We start from the raw sequence: 20,565 nt of genomic DNA, 5'->3' as shown, positions 1-20,565 counted from the left end.
AACGTCTGTGGTGTAGCTTTTCTAGATGCAGATTCAGTTGTTAATTGTTCATAAGTTTATATTAATTTAACAGCATGTTTTTCACTTACTAATGTTTTCCAATAAAAAATTCAGCTTGTTATGTACAGTCATTTCTGATAACTGTGTCAAAAGGTAGTAAGTTTTCATGAGTAACATATTTGTCAATTTTAAAATTTGTATTTTGAATTTTGAAGCAACCTGTGAAAAAGCCTGTTGGATGCACAATGTAATCACAAAGTTATGATAATGATAATAAAGTTTTCTTAAGTACTGGAAAACCAATTTTTGATTTGTTATGTGTTAGTTATAATAGCTTGACTACTAAGGTCAGCTAATGGAATGATGATTTCAGAAATATTGATTTGGATTAACAAAAAATTAAGTGGGTGTGACTGTACCATAACTTGATTGATTTTTGTGATAATGAAAATGTTGCATTATTTGCTTTCTTAGTACAAGGAGATAATTTATGTCAAATGAATTGTGGAAAAAATATTTAGGGTGTTTATGAGAAAGCTAAAACTTTGATAGCCGTTAGACACACAATTGTAGCAGATAATAGGTTGGGTAGGCTTTTTGGGAAGTTCTGTAATTGTCTAATTATTCACTGATTTATGACAATTATTATTCTTAGGTTTCAAATCACTAGAAAATTTTAGTTTGTTTGGAAGTAAACAGAAGTTTTTCATAAATCTTTAATGTATCTTTAAATTCACTTAAGTTTTACAACCATATGATAAAATTTTATTAGAGTTTTCTGGAATACCATTTTTCAGATAATAAAAAATGGAAGACATAATTTTAACTTTTTCTCTCATAGCAATAAATAATCGAATAAATATTGAATTAACTTTAACCTTCTCGCTGCGCATCCCGCGATTTCCATGGGCAATGTAAAAGTAGCAAAATTTGCACAACCCGCGATTTCCGCAGGGATGAATTTTTGCCATCTATTTAACTGTGAAACCTGCTCTTTCTCTATTCAAGGTTTCCTTTCATCTCTTCTGTGATATTTAATTGTTTATTTAGATGTAGGCTAACAGATGGCATTAGTTGTCCGCATTTCTGCCAAATATACAAGAATACGTAATGTAACATTTTGTGCGCGTTTTTGAGAGCTCGAAGATGTCTGGCAGGAAGCATTTCGCGAGTGATATAACCTATATTCTTGATGATATTTCTGACACTGATAGTAGTTTCTAATTCTGTATTTGGGGGGGGGGAACTCTGTTTAAAAAATTTGTTACATATTTTAACCCTAAAATATATGTAGATTTGAAATATGTAATAAAAAACTACCTTTAAACCTTTGAAGCTATTTTTGAACTTATTTTGATAAAAAAAAAAATACGCAGAGAGAGGGTTAAATGTCTTTTAGGCATCAGTTTATGCAAATCTGCACTATTAAGTTTAGAGGAAAATTCTTCCAACAAATGTTCTTTTAATGCGTCATATGTTTTGACACTGTATTAAGAATTTACAAAAGTTTTAGCAGAGCCTAACAAGCAATTTTTTTGGGGGGGGGGATAAATTTAATCTTTTGAACATCATTTGTAATATTATTCAGTTGGAATAATTCTAGATTATTTAAAAAAGATTCTATTAAATTATCAGAAGAACCCTTAAAAGGTTTTATAGACTCAACATAAATCATCAGAAAAGAGATATTGAATGCCTGTTACAACATTCCATTTGTATTATTTCTTTGAGATTATGTAGTCAAACATCTGATCTGGCAGTTTGCGTGTTCTGACTGACTGCCAAATGAGCAAATTGTTAACTGTGCAGTGTTTTGAAAGTGCATTTTATTTTTGGGAATTATTTTTTCTTCAGAGTTTTCTAATTTACTATCGAAATCAGAATCCAAAACAGTAATTTCTAATAACAGATCAGAATTACTTAAAGCATTCATGATTGTATTATAACAGTCATCAGTGAAATTGGAACATTCTAAATTCGAAACATAAGAAATTAGATCTGAAAATATTTAATAAGTGTGAAATAAAGTGGAAATATTTAATAAGTGTTCTTCAATTTCTAGAATTTTATAAATAGTCATCTAGTAATGTGAATTCGCACTTTCTTGGCCAAGGACAAATTTATGTAGTGACTTAACTGCTTTAGTTGCCAAAAATTTTAAAAATCTTGTCATATATGGTATACCAAAAGTTGATGTTCTTATGATTTAAATATTTCTAAGAACACAAAATAGGCCATTCAGCACAAATTAGGCCAATCAACACAAAATAGGCCAGAATAAGAACTAATTCCAAGAACATAAATAAAGAACTAGTTAACTCAGTAAAATCAAAAAATAGTTCTGGTTTCATTGAAATTCATTTAAAAATATTTTTTAATTTAGTCAATAATCAAGGTGAAAATAGCTTACTTTCACTGAGAACTTTATTGAGGAATTGATGAGCTGTCATGTGTATGGTTAGATATCTAGGGGATTAGTAGATAAAACAGATAAATCTACATTGCTAGATTATTTTATTGAACTATTTGTGATGTACAGTGATGGCTATGATTACTTATAATGAAATAATAACAGATGAAAATTGGCAACAGAGGTAGTATGTCTTTGCATCATTGTAATTCTTTTATAGCATCTTTCTTCTTAATTGAAGCACACATTCATCATTCCCATCATCCTTTTTCCTCGCTCTCTCTCCAGTCATGTTATGCTTTTGCACTCCTGATTAGCATATGTATAGGGTTGGCAACTAAGTAATTGCGGATTTCACTCATAGATGGCTTCAGTTGAATTTTTAGGGTTGCAGACGTAGTACAAATGTAAAACACATTTTGTTATGTGATAGTTGGCAATTCAGCTGTCAATCAGTAAAAAAAGTTTTTTGATCGGTTGCGTAGTTTTCGTTTGGCGTTCATTGAAAAATGGAAAATCAAAAGGAACATTTTCGTCATATTTTGCTTTTTTATTTCTGCAAAGGGAAAACGCATCGCAAGCTCATAAAAAGTTATGTGCTGTTTATGGTGATGAAGCCTTAAAAGAACAGCAGTGTCAAAATTGGTTTGCCAAATTTAGTTCTGGTGATTTTTCACTCAAAGATGAAAAACGCTCTGATCATACAGTTGAAGTTGATCACAACCTAATCAAAGCAATAATCGATTTGGATCGTCACAGTACAACACGTGAGATTGCAGAGAAGCTTCATGTATCACATACATGCATTGAAAATCGCTTAAAACAACTTGGCTATCTTCAAAAACTCAATACATGGGTTTCTCAAGAACTGAAAGAAACGCATTTAATGCAACGCATTAACAGCTGCGATTGGCTGAAGAAACGTAGTGAAAATGATCCATTTTTAAAACGACTGATAACTGGCGATGAAACATGGGTTGTTTACAACAATATCAAGCAGAAAAGTTCGTGGAGCAGGCCAGGTGAACCAACTCAAACAACATCAAAAGTTGATATTCATCAAAAGTTGCAGTTGAAGAAAAGTGGCCCGAATTGACAAATCGAAAAGTTTTGTATTCCATCATGACAATGCAAGGCCACACACATCTTTGGTCACTCGGCAAAAATTATTGGAGCTTGGTTGGGATGTTTTGCCACATCCACCATGTAGTCCTGACCTTGCACCATCTGATTACTTTTTGTTTCGATCTTTACAAAACTCCTTAAATGGTAAAAATTTCAATAATGATGATGATGTCAAATCGTACCTGATTCAGTTTTTTGCTAATAAAAACCAGAAGTTTTATGAACATGGGATTAAGATGCTGCCTGAAAGATGGCAAAAGGTCATTGATCGAAATGGGCAATACAGTACAGAATAAAGTTATTTAGTTCCATGAAAAAATTGTCTTTGATTTTCTAAAAAAAATCCGCAATTACTTAGTTGCCAACCCAATATGTAAGAAGCTGATGTCTATACATAGTAGCTGTTTGCAGAAAAAGTTAAGTAAATAGATGCTTTCTTAGTTACAAATATGCACAGTGAAAGAAGGAAGCAAATGAGAAAAGGATGTAATGGAGTAAAAACTGTTCAGAAGCATTCATTAATGCCTTTTCACAGCAATTTCAAGTAGAAGCATACTACATGGACAGGAATTTGGACCAGTTTCATTGCTTATGTAGTGATTTATTAGAAAGTAGAATTTTAATTGTTATGTCATCTAATGAATTTGTACGACATACAATACAATGCAAGTTATGTAATTTTTTTATAATTTTTTTAATTTTTTATAATTTTCATAATTCTCTTAAAAAATTAGACTGAAAGGTTGAATTTCTTTGCTCTCCTATATGCTGTACAGGGGAAGAAAAGTGCATTATGAATGTAGAATGAACCACAGAATACACCTTATTACTTTATTTTAGTAATGTCTTACCTTGTGCATAATTTACCAATTAAATTTCTTCATGTTTATGTATACTAAATGAATATTGTATATATCATTTGATATTATTGATAATATCATATAACTATGTGCATAATAATAACTATCACTAACACATGTGCATAATTTACCAATTAAATTTTGTCATGTTTATGTATACTAAATTAACATGATATATATCATTTGATATTATTTATAATTTCACATAACTGTCATAGGTCTTGAAGCATATTACCAGTAAAAATAGGAATATAATTTGTATCTGATTTTATGATAGTTTTGTTATACTCTAATACACAAAAATTCATTTGTTTATATTTATTTAGAGGTAACTAAAATATTAAATTTTGTTTATATTCATATAGAGGCAACTGTAATATTAACTTTCGTTTCTATTTGTTTAGAAGAAATTTTCATAAGAAATGATCAGCTTCAGATTAATTTTAAAATAACAAAATAGCTTCCAAGAATTAAAGCAATTAATCTGAGCCTTGATTTCTAGAACAGTTTTAAATGTTAGTTTTCTACAATTGAAATAGTTTATCTAATCAGATCAGAATTGGGAAAATATATGTAAAATATATTTTTAGTACATGGAATAAGAAATTTTTTGTCAATAAAGTTTTTATTTTAAAAAGTATATTTGATAGAAATTCCATTTATGCTAATTAATTGCTTTAAAACGTTTATATATTCTTTATTTACAGATTCCATTTTTTGGGCCTCTGTTCAATGGTGCCATAGTGGGGCATAAAGTTCTTCCTGGGCTTGTAAGAGCTACAGCAATAAATGCCAACCGAGCCAAACGTTCCTTAATTTCACTTTACCTGAATTAGTATCCTTTTATTTTGGGGGGTATTGGCTTTTGATTTCTTATTACACATACTGAATGAATCCATAAGAAGCATGCATATAAATTAGTTTTTGTTTGATTGTGTAAACCTTAAAGTGTAGGAATGGTGGAAAAGAAACAATGATAACAAAATATTGAGAGAATGGTATTAAAGAGATTTTAAAAATTAAAAACTTATTATTTTTCTAAAATTTAGAGTGCTTTTGTACATTTTATTATGTGTGCATTTTAGTGAAATTTAATTGTTTGCTGGATCTTTTATGGTAAAGAAAATATTTAAACCAAATAATAAATTTGAATTCATGAAAGAATTAATGATAAAAACTTGTATTCCATTACTTTTTTTAAATTTAGAGTGCTTTTTTTTATCATGTGTTTTCATTTTAATGAAATACTTCTTAACGGTTCCTTTATAGTAAAAAAAAATGCTTAAACCAAAAAATAAATTTGAATTGGTACTTAGGAAAGGTACAGGATTGGTAAAGGAATTATTGATACTTTTTGTGGTGATATAAATTAAATGTACACTTTCTTCTGTTTTGTGTTATTAATATAGTTTTCTTTGTTTCATTTATTTTCCTTGAATCATACGTTAGTTATGAAGAAAGGAATAAATCTTTAGAAACAATTGTTCAGAATCATAAGGACAGAACCACATTTGAACATTTTGCCGCTAGTGTGTATGCTCCTGCACCTTCCAAGCCATATGCATCCAGTAGATCATCTGGTAATGTAATCTTTTTGTTGTTCTGATATAGTTTTATTACAGACTGATAATCTTTCAAATTAATATGTACTGAAATGGTAGTGTAATATTTTTATGCATAAGAAGTGTTAATTGGAGTTTAGTAAATATGATTTAACTGTTAATTTTTTAGTGATTTACAATAGGCCTAAATTTAAAGAATTGCATAGAATTATATGAACAAGGCATAATGCTTCTAATACAGCATAGGACTACCTTCAGTATTCAAAGTAGTGTGAATCTATTTTGGAATGTATATGTATAAATCTTAGATTGTATGATGATATATTATACCATTCTTGATGCAAAAATTAATGCATATTCTTGAGAGATACTAGAAGGAGAATACTTTATTTTTCAGCACAGTTCACTGCAACTCCATTAATGTTCTAAATCTAGTAATTGGCAATCTAGGGAAGCTGTTCTTTTTGGTCTTCATTGTTCTTCAAATCATGATTAGACATTTTCTACTATATGCTGTGACTTGTTATCATCATGAAAGATCCTGGGGGCTTGTTATCTCTTGGGGGTGAAGAGAGAGAGAGAAAGAAAAGAAAAACTTTTTCTATTGAATGTATGAGGTTTGCCAGTATAGTCATAGTTCTTACCAGCCAGTTTTTCCTTTAAGGATTCCTTTCAGGGGCGGTGGTTTCGCCTTGAAACCGCATTTTCAACATTTTTTTTTTAATTTAGAAAATTTTTTTTTTCCCCTCACAAAACCGCTGCTAAAATTAAATTAGGTCTTAAAGCTGATAACAGATGGCAGCAGCAAACCTTTCTGGGCATCCATTAGTTGATACGAATCATTCAAAAATAGCTTCTTTTGCACACTACTCTTTTTGACTCATTTTAAAAACAAAAAACCCAAAAATATTTAATTTTTCCACAATATATTTTATAAGCAGGCATCAATGAGTAATGACATGTCCTTAGTTCACAAAAAAAGTAATGGAAACCTTTTAATTTTGAATGTTTTCATTGCGGTTTCAGTATGAAACCACCGCCCCTCTGAGACATCGAAGAAAGGATCAGATGACGCAGTCGCGAGATTTTTTGCAATTGTGTTTATTGCTTTCGGATCACTGCTGTAAACAGTTGCACAATATCTTCATTTGAGTGGCTTCAAAGATGAGGATTTATGGAGCTTTTGAGAGAGGGAAAACATTTCTTATTTTTTACACAGACACAGAGCACACTGAAAAACACTCACAGTTGCGTTTTTATTATGATTCTCTTAGCGGTTGCTTTTCTCATGCCTCTAGTTCCTAGTAAAATAATTGTATGCATCTTAACTTATTTTATTTTTACATATAATTTTCTTCGTTTTAAATATAATTTTTAAAAATATTTCATAGTTTTGTGCAAGTAATTTAGTGCATTATTAGTTACTTTTTGTCTCATACTTTTTTGTTTCCTGTTTTAAATTTTTTATTTATAATTAAAAATGCATGTTTATGCAAATATTACTTACTTCATTAGTTGTTCAGTAATTTACTAGTATAATCTGCAATTTGGGTTATGTTCAGATACTTTTCAGCAAAGTAAAGATAAATAAGCAAATGTTTAGTCTTAAATGCTCTAGACGGGCGCTGGTTTCAAGGCGAAACCAGTCCCCTTTCCATAAAGGGGGACGAAAAAAATTTTTTAAAACTCATTTATGTTGTCTATAGCAGTGGTGCGCAAACTAGGGGTCGCGACCCCTGTGGGGGTTGCCAAATTTTTATGAAATGCATTATGCCTGCATGCTGCATACCATACAGTGTACATATAAAGAGTGAAGCGCCGTCACTCACTGTTTAATTGCAATTTCATGCTGTCCGCTCTTTCTTTGACCATAATGAGTAATGTACGTAAAGTATGAAGACGCAAGTTTTTCACTCTGGTAGATAGCGCCCTCTTCGCGATAATTTGCCAGTTTTACTGTAAAGCGCCTATTTGACTAGACGTTAACCGCAGGGAAAGAGGAAAAATTCGCTTCCGTGATCAGCCAATCAGATGGCGAGGTACGCAGTGTATCTGATAGTCAGAGTGAAGACGTGAAGTGTTCGCATGAAGTTGTAGCATGTAGCTGTTGGCCTGCAATTTTTTTTTTTGTTTATCCTCAAGTTTTATTGTGTGAAGTTGTGTAATTATGATTTTTTATATTTTTATCGGGCTTTGCTACTCTTTGTTATCAGGTATGTACTATCATTAGAGAAAGATCTCTGTTAATTTTATTGAATTTCCCGAAAAAAAATGATAAAATTTTATATATTATTTGTTATGTGTCATTTGCCCGATATGTGTCATTTGCAACGAAAAATTAGCAAATGAGAGCATGAAACCAGCTAAATTAAAAAGGCACCTGGAAATTAAACATAAAGAACTTCAAAATAAACATGCCGATTTTTTTCAACGACGAGCTGAAAATCTGAAAATTCAAAGTGCACATTTAAAGAAATTTACAACAATACCTCAGAAAGCATTACGAGCTTCTTTAGAAGTTTCTTATCTAATAGGAAAAACAATGAAACCCCATACAGTTGGAGAATCCCTTATCCTTCCTGCAGCAACTAAGATGACATCAATTATGCATGGCAATAAATATGGAAATGAACTAAAAACAATACCATTATCAAGAGATACCGTGTCTCGGCGGATTTCCAAAATGTCACGAAATAACGACTCAGAAGTCATAAAACGCATGCAAAATTCATCTGTATTTGATTTACAACTGGACGAGACTACCGATATTACTAAAATGTCATGTCACAACTAATTATTTACGTTAGGTTTATTTTTAATGAAGATATAACAGAAACGTTTTTATGTTGCAAAAGTTTGGAAGGGAAAAACAACTGGAGAAAAAATATTCGAAATAATAAATGAATATTTTGAAACAAAGTCCCTTACCTGGGCAAACTGTTTTGCGGTTTGTACTGATGGTGCTGCAGCATTAACAAGTTCGAATAAAGGGCTCAGAGGCTTAATTCAGAAGGTGGCGCCTCATATGGTATTTAATCACTGTATGATTCATCGGCAAGCTCTTGTTGCAAAAGATATGGATGAAGAGTTGCACAACATATAATAAGACGCTGTTAGTTCAATTAACTACATTAAATGCAACAGCCACAACAGCCGTCTCTTTTCAATACTTTGCAATGAGATGTGCTCAACGTATGAGAGATTACTGTTACACACCGAAGTCAGATGGCTTTCACGTGGGAAAATACTATGACGGATATTTGAGAAATGAAGTGTATATGTTTTTAATCGAAAAGAAACATAGATTGGCAAGTTATTATATCAATGAAGTTTGGCTAGGGAAGCTGAGCTATTTATTTGATATTTTCGAAAAACTTAACGACTTAAATTTGAGCTTGCAGGGTGAGAATTCAACTATCATAACTTAAGCCAGTAAAATTCAAGCTTTTAAGAATAAGCTTAGTCTCTGGCAAACTGAACTGAATAAAAACAACACCGACATGTTCCCTTGCTTTAACTATTTTATCAAGGAAAATAATATAGATATATTTACATTTAAAAACATCGTTTCCAATTACATTGAAAAGTTAAAGGAAAATTTTTCGAGAAGATTCGAGGATTTTCCTGAAAACGATCTTGGTTGGATTCGTGATCCATTTTCCTTTGACATATGCAGTTCAACTCTTCAAATTAGTGAGAAAGAGCAATCGATAGATCTAATTAGTGATTATACTCTTCGAAATCAATTTAAGACTCAGCCTTGCCAAAAATGTTGGCTATCCGTGGAAAAACAATATCCCGTTTCATGCAAGAATGCCATCAGAGTGTTAATACAATTTGCATTAACGTATTTATGTGAAACTGGATTTAGCAAACTAGTTTCAATAAAAACTAAATACCGCTCGCGTTTAAACCCTGAAGATGATATGCAAATTGCAATTAGCAACATGTACATCCAAACATCGATGAGATAATTAGAAACTTGCAGCCACATACGTCTCATTAAAGGGCAATTTACTGATTTTTGTGTTATACAAAAAGTATTTTCTTAAAATTATAAATAAAATTGATACGAGTCAGATATGATGATGTTTTTATTCGAAACGAAAGAAATGCGCGAAATATACATCGTATTTGTGAACATTTATCTCTAGGGGTCGCCAAAAATTTCTCTCTACAAAAGGGGTCGAAGTTGGAAAAGGTTTGCGCACCACTGGTCTATAGGACCATTGCATGTCATTATGCTTACTTTTTCATAACTTTTAAAAAATCATAACATTGCTCCCCTGAAAGGGTTAAGGATAAGGAAGTTCCTGAAAATGACAGAACTGCATAAAGGGTATAACTTATATATAGAGACTAATATTTTGAAGTTTAAATTATCAGATCACATCCATTATTGTTTTTGTTGATTGGTAGCCTCGCTTTTACGCTTCTGATATCACTGTTGTCTTCATTTTGCATTCCGCTTGATTATGAAAAGCTTTACAATCGGAGCTCTTCTAAATTTATGGAGCTCCATGACATGCATATATATGGTTATAATTTTTGTCATTTTAAATAGCTGGAGGAACTTATGGGTATTTGAAAGTAAGCACTTTTCTTCCACAAGCTGAAGATGGGATTTTCAGTGTGTCAAATTAATGTTAACCTTTGCACCACAAGAAAGTACAGATTGAATGTCTTGATTTCTTTCATTATTTACACTTCATCATAAGAATACATAGAAGAAATGAAATTTGCTTTGCAGTACTTAATGAGAAATTGATTACTATAAATACATATTGGACTGTGTAGTCACTTCCATTGTGCTGATCTTATGCTTAGTGATAACAGTATGATTTGCTATCTTTATATTTCTATAAACCAGTGCCCTTTATCTTTCTTTATCTTTTTGTGGGCAATGTTTTCTCCACGAATATAATATGTTGCTAAGACATTTTAGAGTTGGCATGTTTCTTCCGCAGTGGGAAAAACCAACCACAAGAAATAGGTTTCTTTGGCTGAAATGGAAGAAGTAAAAAAACTATTTAACTTATTTCATATTTATATTAGTATACATGTATTTTATATTATTTATATAGTATACTTATATTTTATTCATACATAGCACTGTTATATAACTAATTAAAATAGTCTAATTTTCTATATAATTTAACGAATTTAATTTGTATGCTTTGTATGTACCTTTTTTGTTTGGTAATATATATATTATTGTGTATTTGCTATGAGACCTTCTTTCATACTTATGAATTCAGGTAGATTCTGAAACTAAATTTCAGTTTTTTCCCCCAATAACATAAACATTATTAGCATTTTAGGATGAATATGAAACAAAATTGAAATGAAAAAGAAAATTAACTCAAAAATTGTATCTTTATCATAAAAACAGTAACAAAACAGACAATTATTTGCTATTTATTGTGTGAAATAATCTGTTTTGTAATTTTAACACACAGGTACTCAGAAAAGGAAGCAAAATATATTGTTAATTAGCTAATTCTGTGTCATGACATATAAATAAAAATTAGTATGTAAAAATCCAATGAAAATTTTTGCTACGTAGTGATTGGAGCTTCTTTTGTCTAGAGCTATCAGCTAAAGGAAAGAAACAGAAAGAAATATTAAATATATTGGAATATCCTGAAAAATTCTCCTTTTTTAAATACGCATATTTAAAAGAAAATTAATTTAGTTATAAACTCTTAAAATGTAATGATAATTTTATTGTTTTTGTAGAAAAATAAAATTCAAAGAAATATTATGTCAGTAAAATGTATAGGAATTCTACCATACTTTTCACTAAAGTTTTTTGGGAAAATATTCTAATAACTTTTCAGCAGGTGCGTAAAAACTTTAATTTTAAGCAGTTAATATAGCAGGACCTACCACATCACCTAAGTCTTGTTTAAATATTTTGAAAAAATATTTTGAAAAAATATTTAAACAGGTTTTATCAGGCATGAGGTAAAGCAGTCACCTCCTTTCAAGTTTTGTTTTGCTTTTATGTGTTATATATTAACCAAATATAAGCTTAACATCTCTGCTTATGGTAATATGTGGCACTCTCAGTTAAAGATGTATAATGTATTTTCAGCACCATTGGTACATTTCAGCTCATTTCTTTTTCTTTTCCTTTGGCTTGAAACTAGATGAAACAGAATGATCAAGAACAGAAACAAGGAACCATTCTCTAATTTCACAATATCCTTTGAAAATCCATTGTGGCATAGGAACATGGCATACATTATTATTATTTCTTATTGTGAATGAGCTTTCATTGATTTTCACAGTTTTGTAGTGGTCATCAATTTTAACATTTGGATAAGATGACAAGGAATTAGCACATACCGCTTGATGTATTCATTTTAATCAAATGTTGTGTTGAGATTCACATGTAGTAAGGGCTTGGCACACAAAGTTCAATAGGTATTAATTCCCAAGACCAGAAGTAAATGAATTGGCAGTCATGAAAGGAATGTGTGATCCAACAGACAGTGCTTGTGTTTTGAACATCTTTTTTTTTTTTTTTTTTCCCCTATTCCTATCAGGAATGAGAGCTCCATAGCCATTTCAGCTCTAAGTCATATTTAATTTCATGAGATATTATTTGAACACAATCTGTCTTGAAGAAATGGAATGACAAATTCTAAATTGTGGAATCTGTTGCAGGGGGGGGGGCAAAGTTTCATTTGCAAAATATTAAATGATAATAAGTACTGATTAATATTGGTTTAATTGAAAACAAGTATATAGTGTTAAATAAAGGTTAATAATGTAGTCTTTGAATAGCCTTTAAACATTTATGAATTTAAAAAAAAAAAAATCATACTTAAAATTTTCTTTATTTTGCTAAATTTAGTGTTGTATTCAGGACCACCCAGTCGAGCAGATAGTGCATGTTCAAGAGGTGTTCCCAATTTAGCTGCTGCTTTACTGGATGCCCATAGCAAGGGAAGTGCATACAGTTCCAGCATAAGAAGTCGAACAGTAAGTCAATCAACTGCTGAAGATATGTCCCCCCACAGTTCACCACAGATCTCACTGAGAGGTAAGCTTTCAATACTGATATTTTTTTAGTAAGATTTTTTTAAAACCAATATCTAATTGGGAAGCATTTAAAATTGAATTTTGAGTTAATGTTGAATGATATCTGAAACAAAAATTAAGTGTCCCCATTTTCCTTATAACAAATTCTCAAGTTGGTTAATAAGAGGCCAATTAATTTTCTGTAATAGATGACATTTTTATGTAATCAAATAATAGTTTAGAGAAAATAGTGAGAATTATCTAGTGATTAAAGTTACTGAGAAATTTGAAAATGGATCCTATTTGTGCATATACATTTTGAGCCTCAGAAGTTTATATTATTGATGATTTTTTAAGTGATATTTATTTGTTTCCAAATATAATGAGTTTTTTCACTTTATTTTTTCTTTCATAGATCGTCCATTATCAGCATCTCAGAGTCAGACATAACATTTTACATAGTGGTTGAGAAAACAGATTTATTTTTCTGCAATATCTCAGCTAGTTGACTGATACTTAAAATACAGACATCACAAAGGAAATTTTTAAGTTGACTCTGGAGAATGTTTAGAAGCACAAAAAATGCCTTTGATATGAAATACACAGTGATCTGAAGTGCCATTCTATGGTAGTGATACTGTTTGTTGAATTTGAAAAACTTGATCATTGCACACATTCCAAAGACTGCTCTTGTACTTTAGCAATGTACAGCTCTTTTTCATAAGCAAAAATGTTATGCCTGTTTGTTGTCTTGGAAATATGTTTTATAATCTCAGTTGAGAGTAAATGGTGAAATCGGTTGTGTAAATATAAGAAACCCAATTTGATCATAAAGATATATTGATTAATTTAATTTATAGAATCAGTAGTCTAGGTCTTTTTAATTGTCAAATAAATTATTTATTTTGAAATGAACAAAATATTGTATTAATTTCTTTTCTGCTTTGCTTCTTAAATATGTGGAATCTGTTTGTTTTAAATTTTTAAGTATTCTTTTATTGACTCAAAATATTGCAGATGTTCTAATTGTGATTAAATTTTAAATTTTTTTATTAAATTCTGTTGACTAAAGTCTTCTTTATGGAAAATTTATCTTTTTTTATATAATTGTGCATTTTAAATTTAAAAAAAAAAACTATGAAATTTCATATATGTTTAAATTATGGATATTTAGAAAGCCATGTCTATGTTGCCTTTTTATGAATAGAAGGATTCATTTTCTCTTGAAAAGAATTAAAGAAATATTCATAATGAAATTTTGTTATGTTTAATTTTTTTCTCAGAGTATGAGGTTGTATTAATTTTACTTTGTATGTTTAAAAAAAAGGTGTTTATTTTCTAAATTTGTGCATCTTAAGAAAAGTTCTTAATGATTTATAAAATTATGATATTGCTGTTGATTTCACATCATTTCATTAGTTGTGAAGAATAAATACATTAAGTATAAAAACTTTTCTCTCCTGGAAAAATTATTTTTAATTTTCTAATAACTGTAGAATTAATGTAGAATTTATCTATTTTCTTTCTTATTTAATCAAACATTCCATCAGTTAACATAGATTTATGTCTTGACTCTTCATGAAATGTATTTTAATAAATCTAAGCCTATGTAATATGTGTTTTTGCCTTAATGAAAATTAAAGTGCCTCAATTTAAGTTTTAAAAAAGAATTAATTCTTAGTGTAAATGTGTCACTAATTAAAAAGAGAAGTCTTATGTGCATTCTCGTATAATGTGAGGGATTTTTTATTAATGTGGTTATATTGGGTCAGCAGATTTTAAGCATTGAGCAAGGGGGCATCATGAGTTTTATTAAATGTATGTCCTTCATTCAACCTCCCTAATTTATAAGTTTTTTGTTAATTTTTATTATTTTCAGACAGTACTGATATAAAATTTTAAAAATACTTATACCTTTGAAAGCATGATGGTTGTTTAAGAAGTTGTATAAAATTAAAAAATGTATCAGTGAAGTCACTTCTGTTAGGTGTTGAATTTAATGCATTTTTGTTTTTGAAATTATTTGTTAATAAAAGTATTCTCCAAAAATAGCTAACTCTCCCATTTCAGGAAACTGAACAATACTTTTGTTTTGGTTTTATGCTGATGAATGTAACTAAGTTTTGCTTTTAAAAGATGTGAGAGAATCATACTTTTTAATAGCATATATTGTTGATTTTGGCTGTTAAATTAAGATAAATATGTTTTGCTAGCTATGTTTGTATTGACTTTGCCTTCTATCAAAAATCATAATAATAACCATGACTAGCATCTATTTATCACAAAATATCCATGACAATATTTAACAGCAGCCTTTATTGGGAATTTTTGAATGTTGATAATCATTGTAAATTAAGAAGTAACTTAACTGAGTTTTGAACTTTTAAAATCAGTTGAGTGAACACTAATTCTGATTGATTATATGTATTTATTTAAATTTTTCTGGGCTAAATGAACAAAGTTCTATTTAAAAATTTAAAGATATCTAATGTTCTTTCATTACTTTAAGAGTTGATGACTGTAAATGTGCAAATTCATTTTCAGAGAATGCCTCTGAATAATGGTTTGATGTACTAATTTAAAAATAATTATATTCTAATGTTACATGTTTTATTATGTATTAAAAATTTTCCCTATAAGTTTCAGTTTCTATGAAACTAGGTAATCTGAAAATCAAAGAAAGCGAAGGAAGTACTTTATTTATTTTCTAGAGCAGTTTACTAAATTAAAAATGAGAATCTATTCTGATTGAAATATACTCTAACAAGATCCATAATTTACTTCATAATAAAATAACTTACTATTTCAAAAGGAAAAATATAAGGAAAATAAATCAAGTTGAAGAAATTGAGATAAAGTGGGGCATAGTTTTCTTGGCTTGGAAGAGAGAGGAAAAAATATGCATCGAGAAAATTGCTTTGTAAATGATATATATAATTATTAATTTTATGTTTATGATTATCTCCTAGAAAAGGAAACTTAAAACTATTGCAAACTGAAATTAGGAAATATTAATATTAGGAGGACTATACTAAAACTGCTAAAAAACTTGTAATAAGCTTAATTTGCAATGATATGCATTAAAATCATACATTTTAAAAAATAAAAAAGAATAGTACGTGCATAAAAAAAAAAAAGAATAGTACATACATAAAAGTAAGGTAGAACATAACGTACAGTAAGACCCTGCTTAATGCAGGTATACGTTCCATCAAAGTAGAGTGCAATATGAAACAGCATTAAACGAGGTTATCTCATCATGTAAATAATGGGGTTAGGGGAAGATGGGTAGTAAACTGGTCAGGTATTTTACCATTAAATTTATTAATTATGTTTTTATAACAATAAAACAAAAATTTATTTCTTAAAATTATAGAAACATAATAAAGGAATATACGTATAAAAATAAATAAAATTCTAAGTCAATATGTTTACATTTCAGATCATTCAATCTCTTCTGTATTTCCAATTTTCTGCCTTTTTATCAAGAAGTTATCTAATGTAATATGAGTTTTCCTTTTGTACTCTGTAAGAAGTTGTTGGTAAGTGGATAAGGCATCCATAACACCCTGTCTTGCTTTTGAACTCCTGTCAAAATTTGGGTCAATTTCAATAAATTGATCCATAATTTCTGTTATAGTGGTCAAACTGGTTTTTAGAAATGCTGTTGAAAGTTCTTTTTGCTCTTCTTCTGAATCACTACTTTCAATAGTTTTTTGTTCTTCTTGGCCCACTAATTTCTTGAGCTCATCATTAGAAAGACTTACTGCTGTTTCTTGCATTATTTCTTCGACATCTTCCACATTTACCTCATCTAAACCAGTTGTTTTGCTAATTCCACTATTCCATTCACATCGACAGAGTGTCTACTGCCCTCACTTAGATCTGGCCAAATGTTCTTCCACACCCCTTTCAAACATTTTTCTGTTACCTCATTCCAAGAAAGGTTAATGTTTTCTACAGCGTTCATGATATTGCAGTTTTTCAAAAACTCTCTTATTGATTGTTTCTCTTTATTGATAGCAAACTGGTTTACACGTCTATAGAACATTTTTTTCTTTACTTAGATGTTCTTTGGCGTAATGCTGTGTGCAAGTTCGGGGAATCCCACAATTCAAATAAAAGAGCATTAAACTGAAACGCCACTCAGCAAAACAGTTTGAAGCAAGGTCTTACTGTACATAAAAAAAGTAATTAAATTTTTGCTGATTTCTTGAAGAGGGTTGACGTATCAAAAAAATTTATATATACATTGTGTCTCAGTACCATGCTTCAGAACTTCTTGCAGGATTGGGTGCAGCGTGGTGATATGGAATGATATAGCAGTGCAGGGTTGGAACTGCTTTCCTGACATGCTGGTGTACACAGAAACATCAGAAATTAAAAGAAACTTGGTAAGTTTATATTCGTTTTAATAATAAATTTTTATGAACAAAAGTAACATGAGTCAAAGATAGTATTAAAAGTTTTGTCCATTGACTACAATGCATACATCATATCTACGGCGCATGGAATTCTGGAATATTCCAGGCATATCTTGAATTTTTCTGGCAGTTACTGTGATTCGTGCAACAGCTCCTCGGCATTGTCAATGGGGTGTCGTAAGCCAGTGTCTTCATATGCCCCCATAAAAAAAAATTGAGTCATGATAGGTCCAGTGATTGAACAGGCCAATGCACCAAACTACCTCATACGATCCATTGCTGGCCAAATGTGATGTCTAGGTGGGTATGAATGTTATGGTTGAAATGGGCAGGGCCCCACATCGTGTTGGAACCACATTATTTGTCACATCAATGCAGAAATCTGTTTGTCATCTACAAGTTGTGGTATGACTTGCTGCAGAAAGATTAAGTATTTATAGCCAATTAGACAACAAGGTAACGAGATAATCCCTTACAATGCCAGTCCAAACATTAACCGAAAACCGACTGTGTGCTGCACAATGTTGATTTGCAAGAGGATTCTCTACCACCCATTAGATGGGCTTTACATGCAGTGAATACTCCTTTTCTTGTGAAGAATGCTTTATCGGTGAAGAACACATTAACAGGGGAATGGTGATCTATAGCACAGTTTTCAAGATACCATTGTGCAGAAGCAGTATGAGGTGAATAATTGCCTGGTTAAGTGTCTGGATATGCTGTACGTGATATAGATGCATTTCATTTTCTCTGAAAATCCTCCAAACGGGAAGCCCCGTCTGTTTGCGCTAGAATTTACGTACTCAAACTTTAAGTCCCATGTACTAGATGTAACACATTCTCTTTGATGTCCGAAGTCTGTGCTGATTGTGCCTGATTCATGGTAGCTCTTTGAAAAGAGCCTGTTTCAGCTTACCTCTCGTATAGCCTTGCAAAGAAATTATGGCTGGGTGTATGCCTTACAGAATATCGTTCCATGTACAAGAGCTGTGTGGCTGACCCACTACAATCAGCAGCCCCCATATACTAAATGCATATCGGCTAACATACATATAATTATTCATCCTAATAACTCTGCATCCTTGTATGAAGTGATGATTCCCTGCAAAAAGTCTTGAAACAGTGCTATCTACCACATCAGAAAAGCATTCGGGTACACCCTACACCTCCTAGAAGTTCTGGAACATGGCACTGAGACACCTTGTACGTATATTTAAATATATAATTCCACTTTAATGACAGTGAATGTTTCTATTATTGACATCCAAACAGAAAAGCATTGTAATACAGGGTGTAATAGAGAAGTTAAAACTGCAAGTCCAGAAAGATAACTATTGTAAAAAAGCACTAAATGAATAAATTCTTTTCTTTATGCTGTTGTATTCTGCAGATTTTCTGATCTTTTTGTTAACTTTTCAGGTCTCATATTTTGATGTTAATTTTAAGGTATGAAATTTAAGTTCAACTTTAACATTGAAATCAGTGTGATAGCACATTACGTAATCGAGTAACATGTCAAATGCTGTGTCAGTCCTAGGGATCAGCCTTAGACCAAACAAAAAATTAATGTGGCATTTAATGTGATAATAACTTTTAATAATATAAATTTTGTGTAGTGAAAGTATATGCATAACCGAAATAATAGATTTAAATGTAAAATTATATTAGTGAAGAATTTATGTTAATTCTTCTTCTGTATATTATAAGGTTAAAACATTTATATCAGATTGCATATGAAATTCATAAAGGTACAAATCAGTATCGACTTAATATCCTGTGAATTCTTTTCATATTAGTTATTCATGAACTATTCTTTTTAAATTTTGAATATGTAAAATCATATGTTTTGTGTTAATGAAAATACTTGAAATCTGACACAGCTGAAACTTTTTTTTAATTGACATATTACATAAAGCTATAATTTGTACATCTTAGTGTAAATTAAAGTGCAGTTGTATGCATAATTTATCTGAAATCTGTAATGATGGAAGGAAATAATATGAGAGTGAAAATAAATATGTTTTTCCAACAGTTTAAGATAAATTGTATATTTTTTAATATCCAATAGGAACTTTTAATGCAGTCTTTATAGCATAATATCTTTATTACCTGTTTTCTTTTCAAGTATATTTTATATTTTATAATTTTATGAAAACATGAAATATAGCAAACATTTTAAATTTGCTTTACGTATTTATGTTAAGTTTATAGTTTAAAATATTTTATTTATTATTGTAACTAATTATTCAGTCAGGTTAAGTAAGTTTATAAATTTGTATTTTATATACTATTGAATATGTATAAAAATAATCAGCTGTCTTTTTGTTACATAAATATTCTGGCAGTGCTTATTAAAGGGGAAATAATTGCTTGAATTTCTAACTTCATTCATCACAAGTTTAATTTCGGTTTCATGCTTTTTGTGTGTAGTTTGTATTTTCTAGCTTATTTCTGTTGGTTATGATGCCTGTACAGTTGAGATAAAAATTTCCACTCTGTAAATAAAACATGAAAGTTATAAATGATAAAGAAATTTGAAATCAAGTATATGTTTTAGATTCTTGTGTTGTGACTTGTCTCACTTGTCTGACGGTAACATCAGAACAAGCCCACGAAATTCATCATGGCAAGTAGAGCAAGATTGTGCCTCTCTTTTAGATTCGTTCTTTGACTTACTTTTATTTAAATATTTCTCACATTAAATTTATTTATTTATTTATTTATTTTTTGTTTGTTTGTTTTGAAAAATATATGTGATAGGTATTGTCTAGGTTGTTTTAAAATAATGAATCTAAAGAAATGTTATTTTTAATACTGATATTTAATCATAAATTTGTCGGTTAACATTTATTTGATTTATAATTTAACTTTCTTAAAATACAGCTAGAAAATGAAGAAATGCCATCAAAGTCAGTTTCAGTAATCAGGCATTTTTATGTGGGCTTCACTTCGAATCTACAAATGTTTGGTTTATCCTATCATATTGCAGCTGAAATACACTACATGCATGTACTGTGCAAAGAATTTGGAGAAAGTGGATTGAACAAGGCAAGATGAATCATGGCATTAGCACCAGTGCATTGACATAGATGTCATGCCTAGATCGATGCATTTGAAACATGTGGTATTAGCCCACAAAGCAGGACTTTCAGTGT

At 30.2% G+C, this 20,565-nt stretch overlaps 1 protein-coding gene across 1 annotated transcript in view; it reads left to right on the top strand.

Moving 5' to 3' along the window:
• The window catches only part of LOC118191670 (ral GTPase-activating protein subunit alpha-1), a 209,439-nt gene extending 189,484 nt beyond the window's left edge, over positions 1–19,955 (top strand). Inside the window, 4 exon segments of the mRNA XM_085816841.1 lie at positions 5,103–5,230; positions 5,845–5,975; positions 12,832–13,008; positions 13,402–19,955. Of these exon segments, the coding sequence (XP_085672967.1) occupies positions 5,103–5,230; positions 5,845–5,975; positions 12,832–13,008; positions 13,402–13,436 (471 nt within the window). The 3' untranslated portion in view covers positions 13,437–19,955.
• The last annotated feature ends 610 nt before the right edge of the window (positions 19,956–20,565 follow it).

Source organism: Stegodyphus dumicola, chromosome 5, assembly GCF_044657685.1.
Source record: "Stegodyphus dumicola isolate Sdum_Otavi_A_Nest chromosome 5, ASM4465768v1".
NCBI lineage: Eukaryota > Metazoa > Arthropoda > Arachnida > Araneae > Eresidae > Stegodyphus > Stegodyphus dumicola.
Note: the sequence above shows the minus strand (reverse complement) of the source record. Positions and strands in the feature narration are given on the sequence as shown.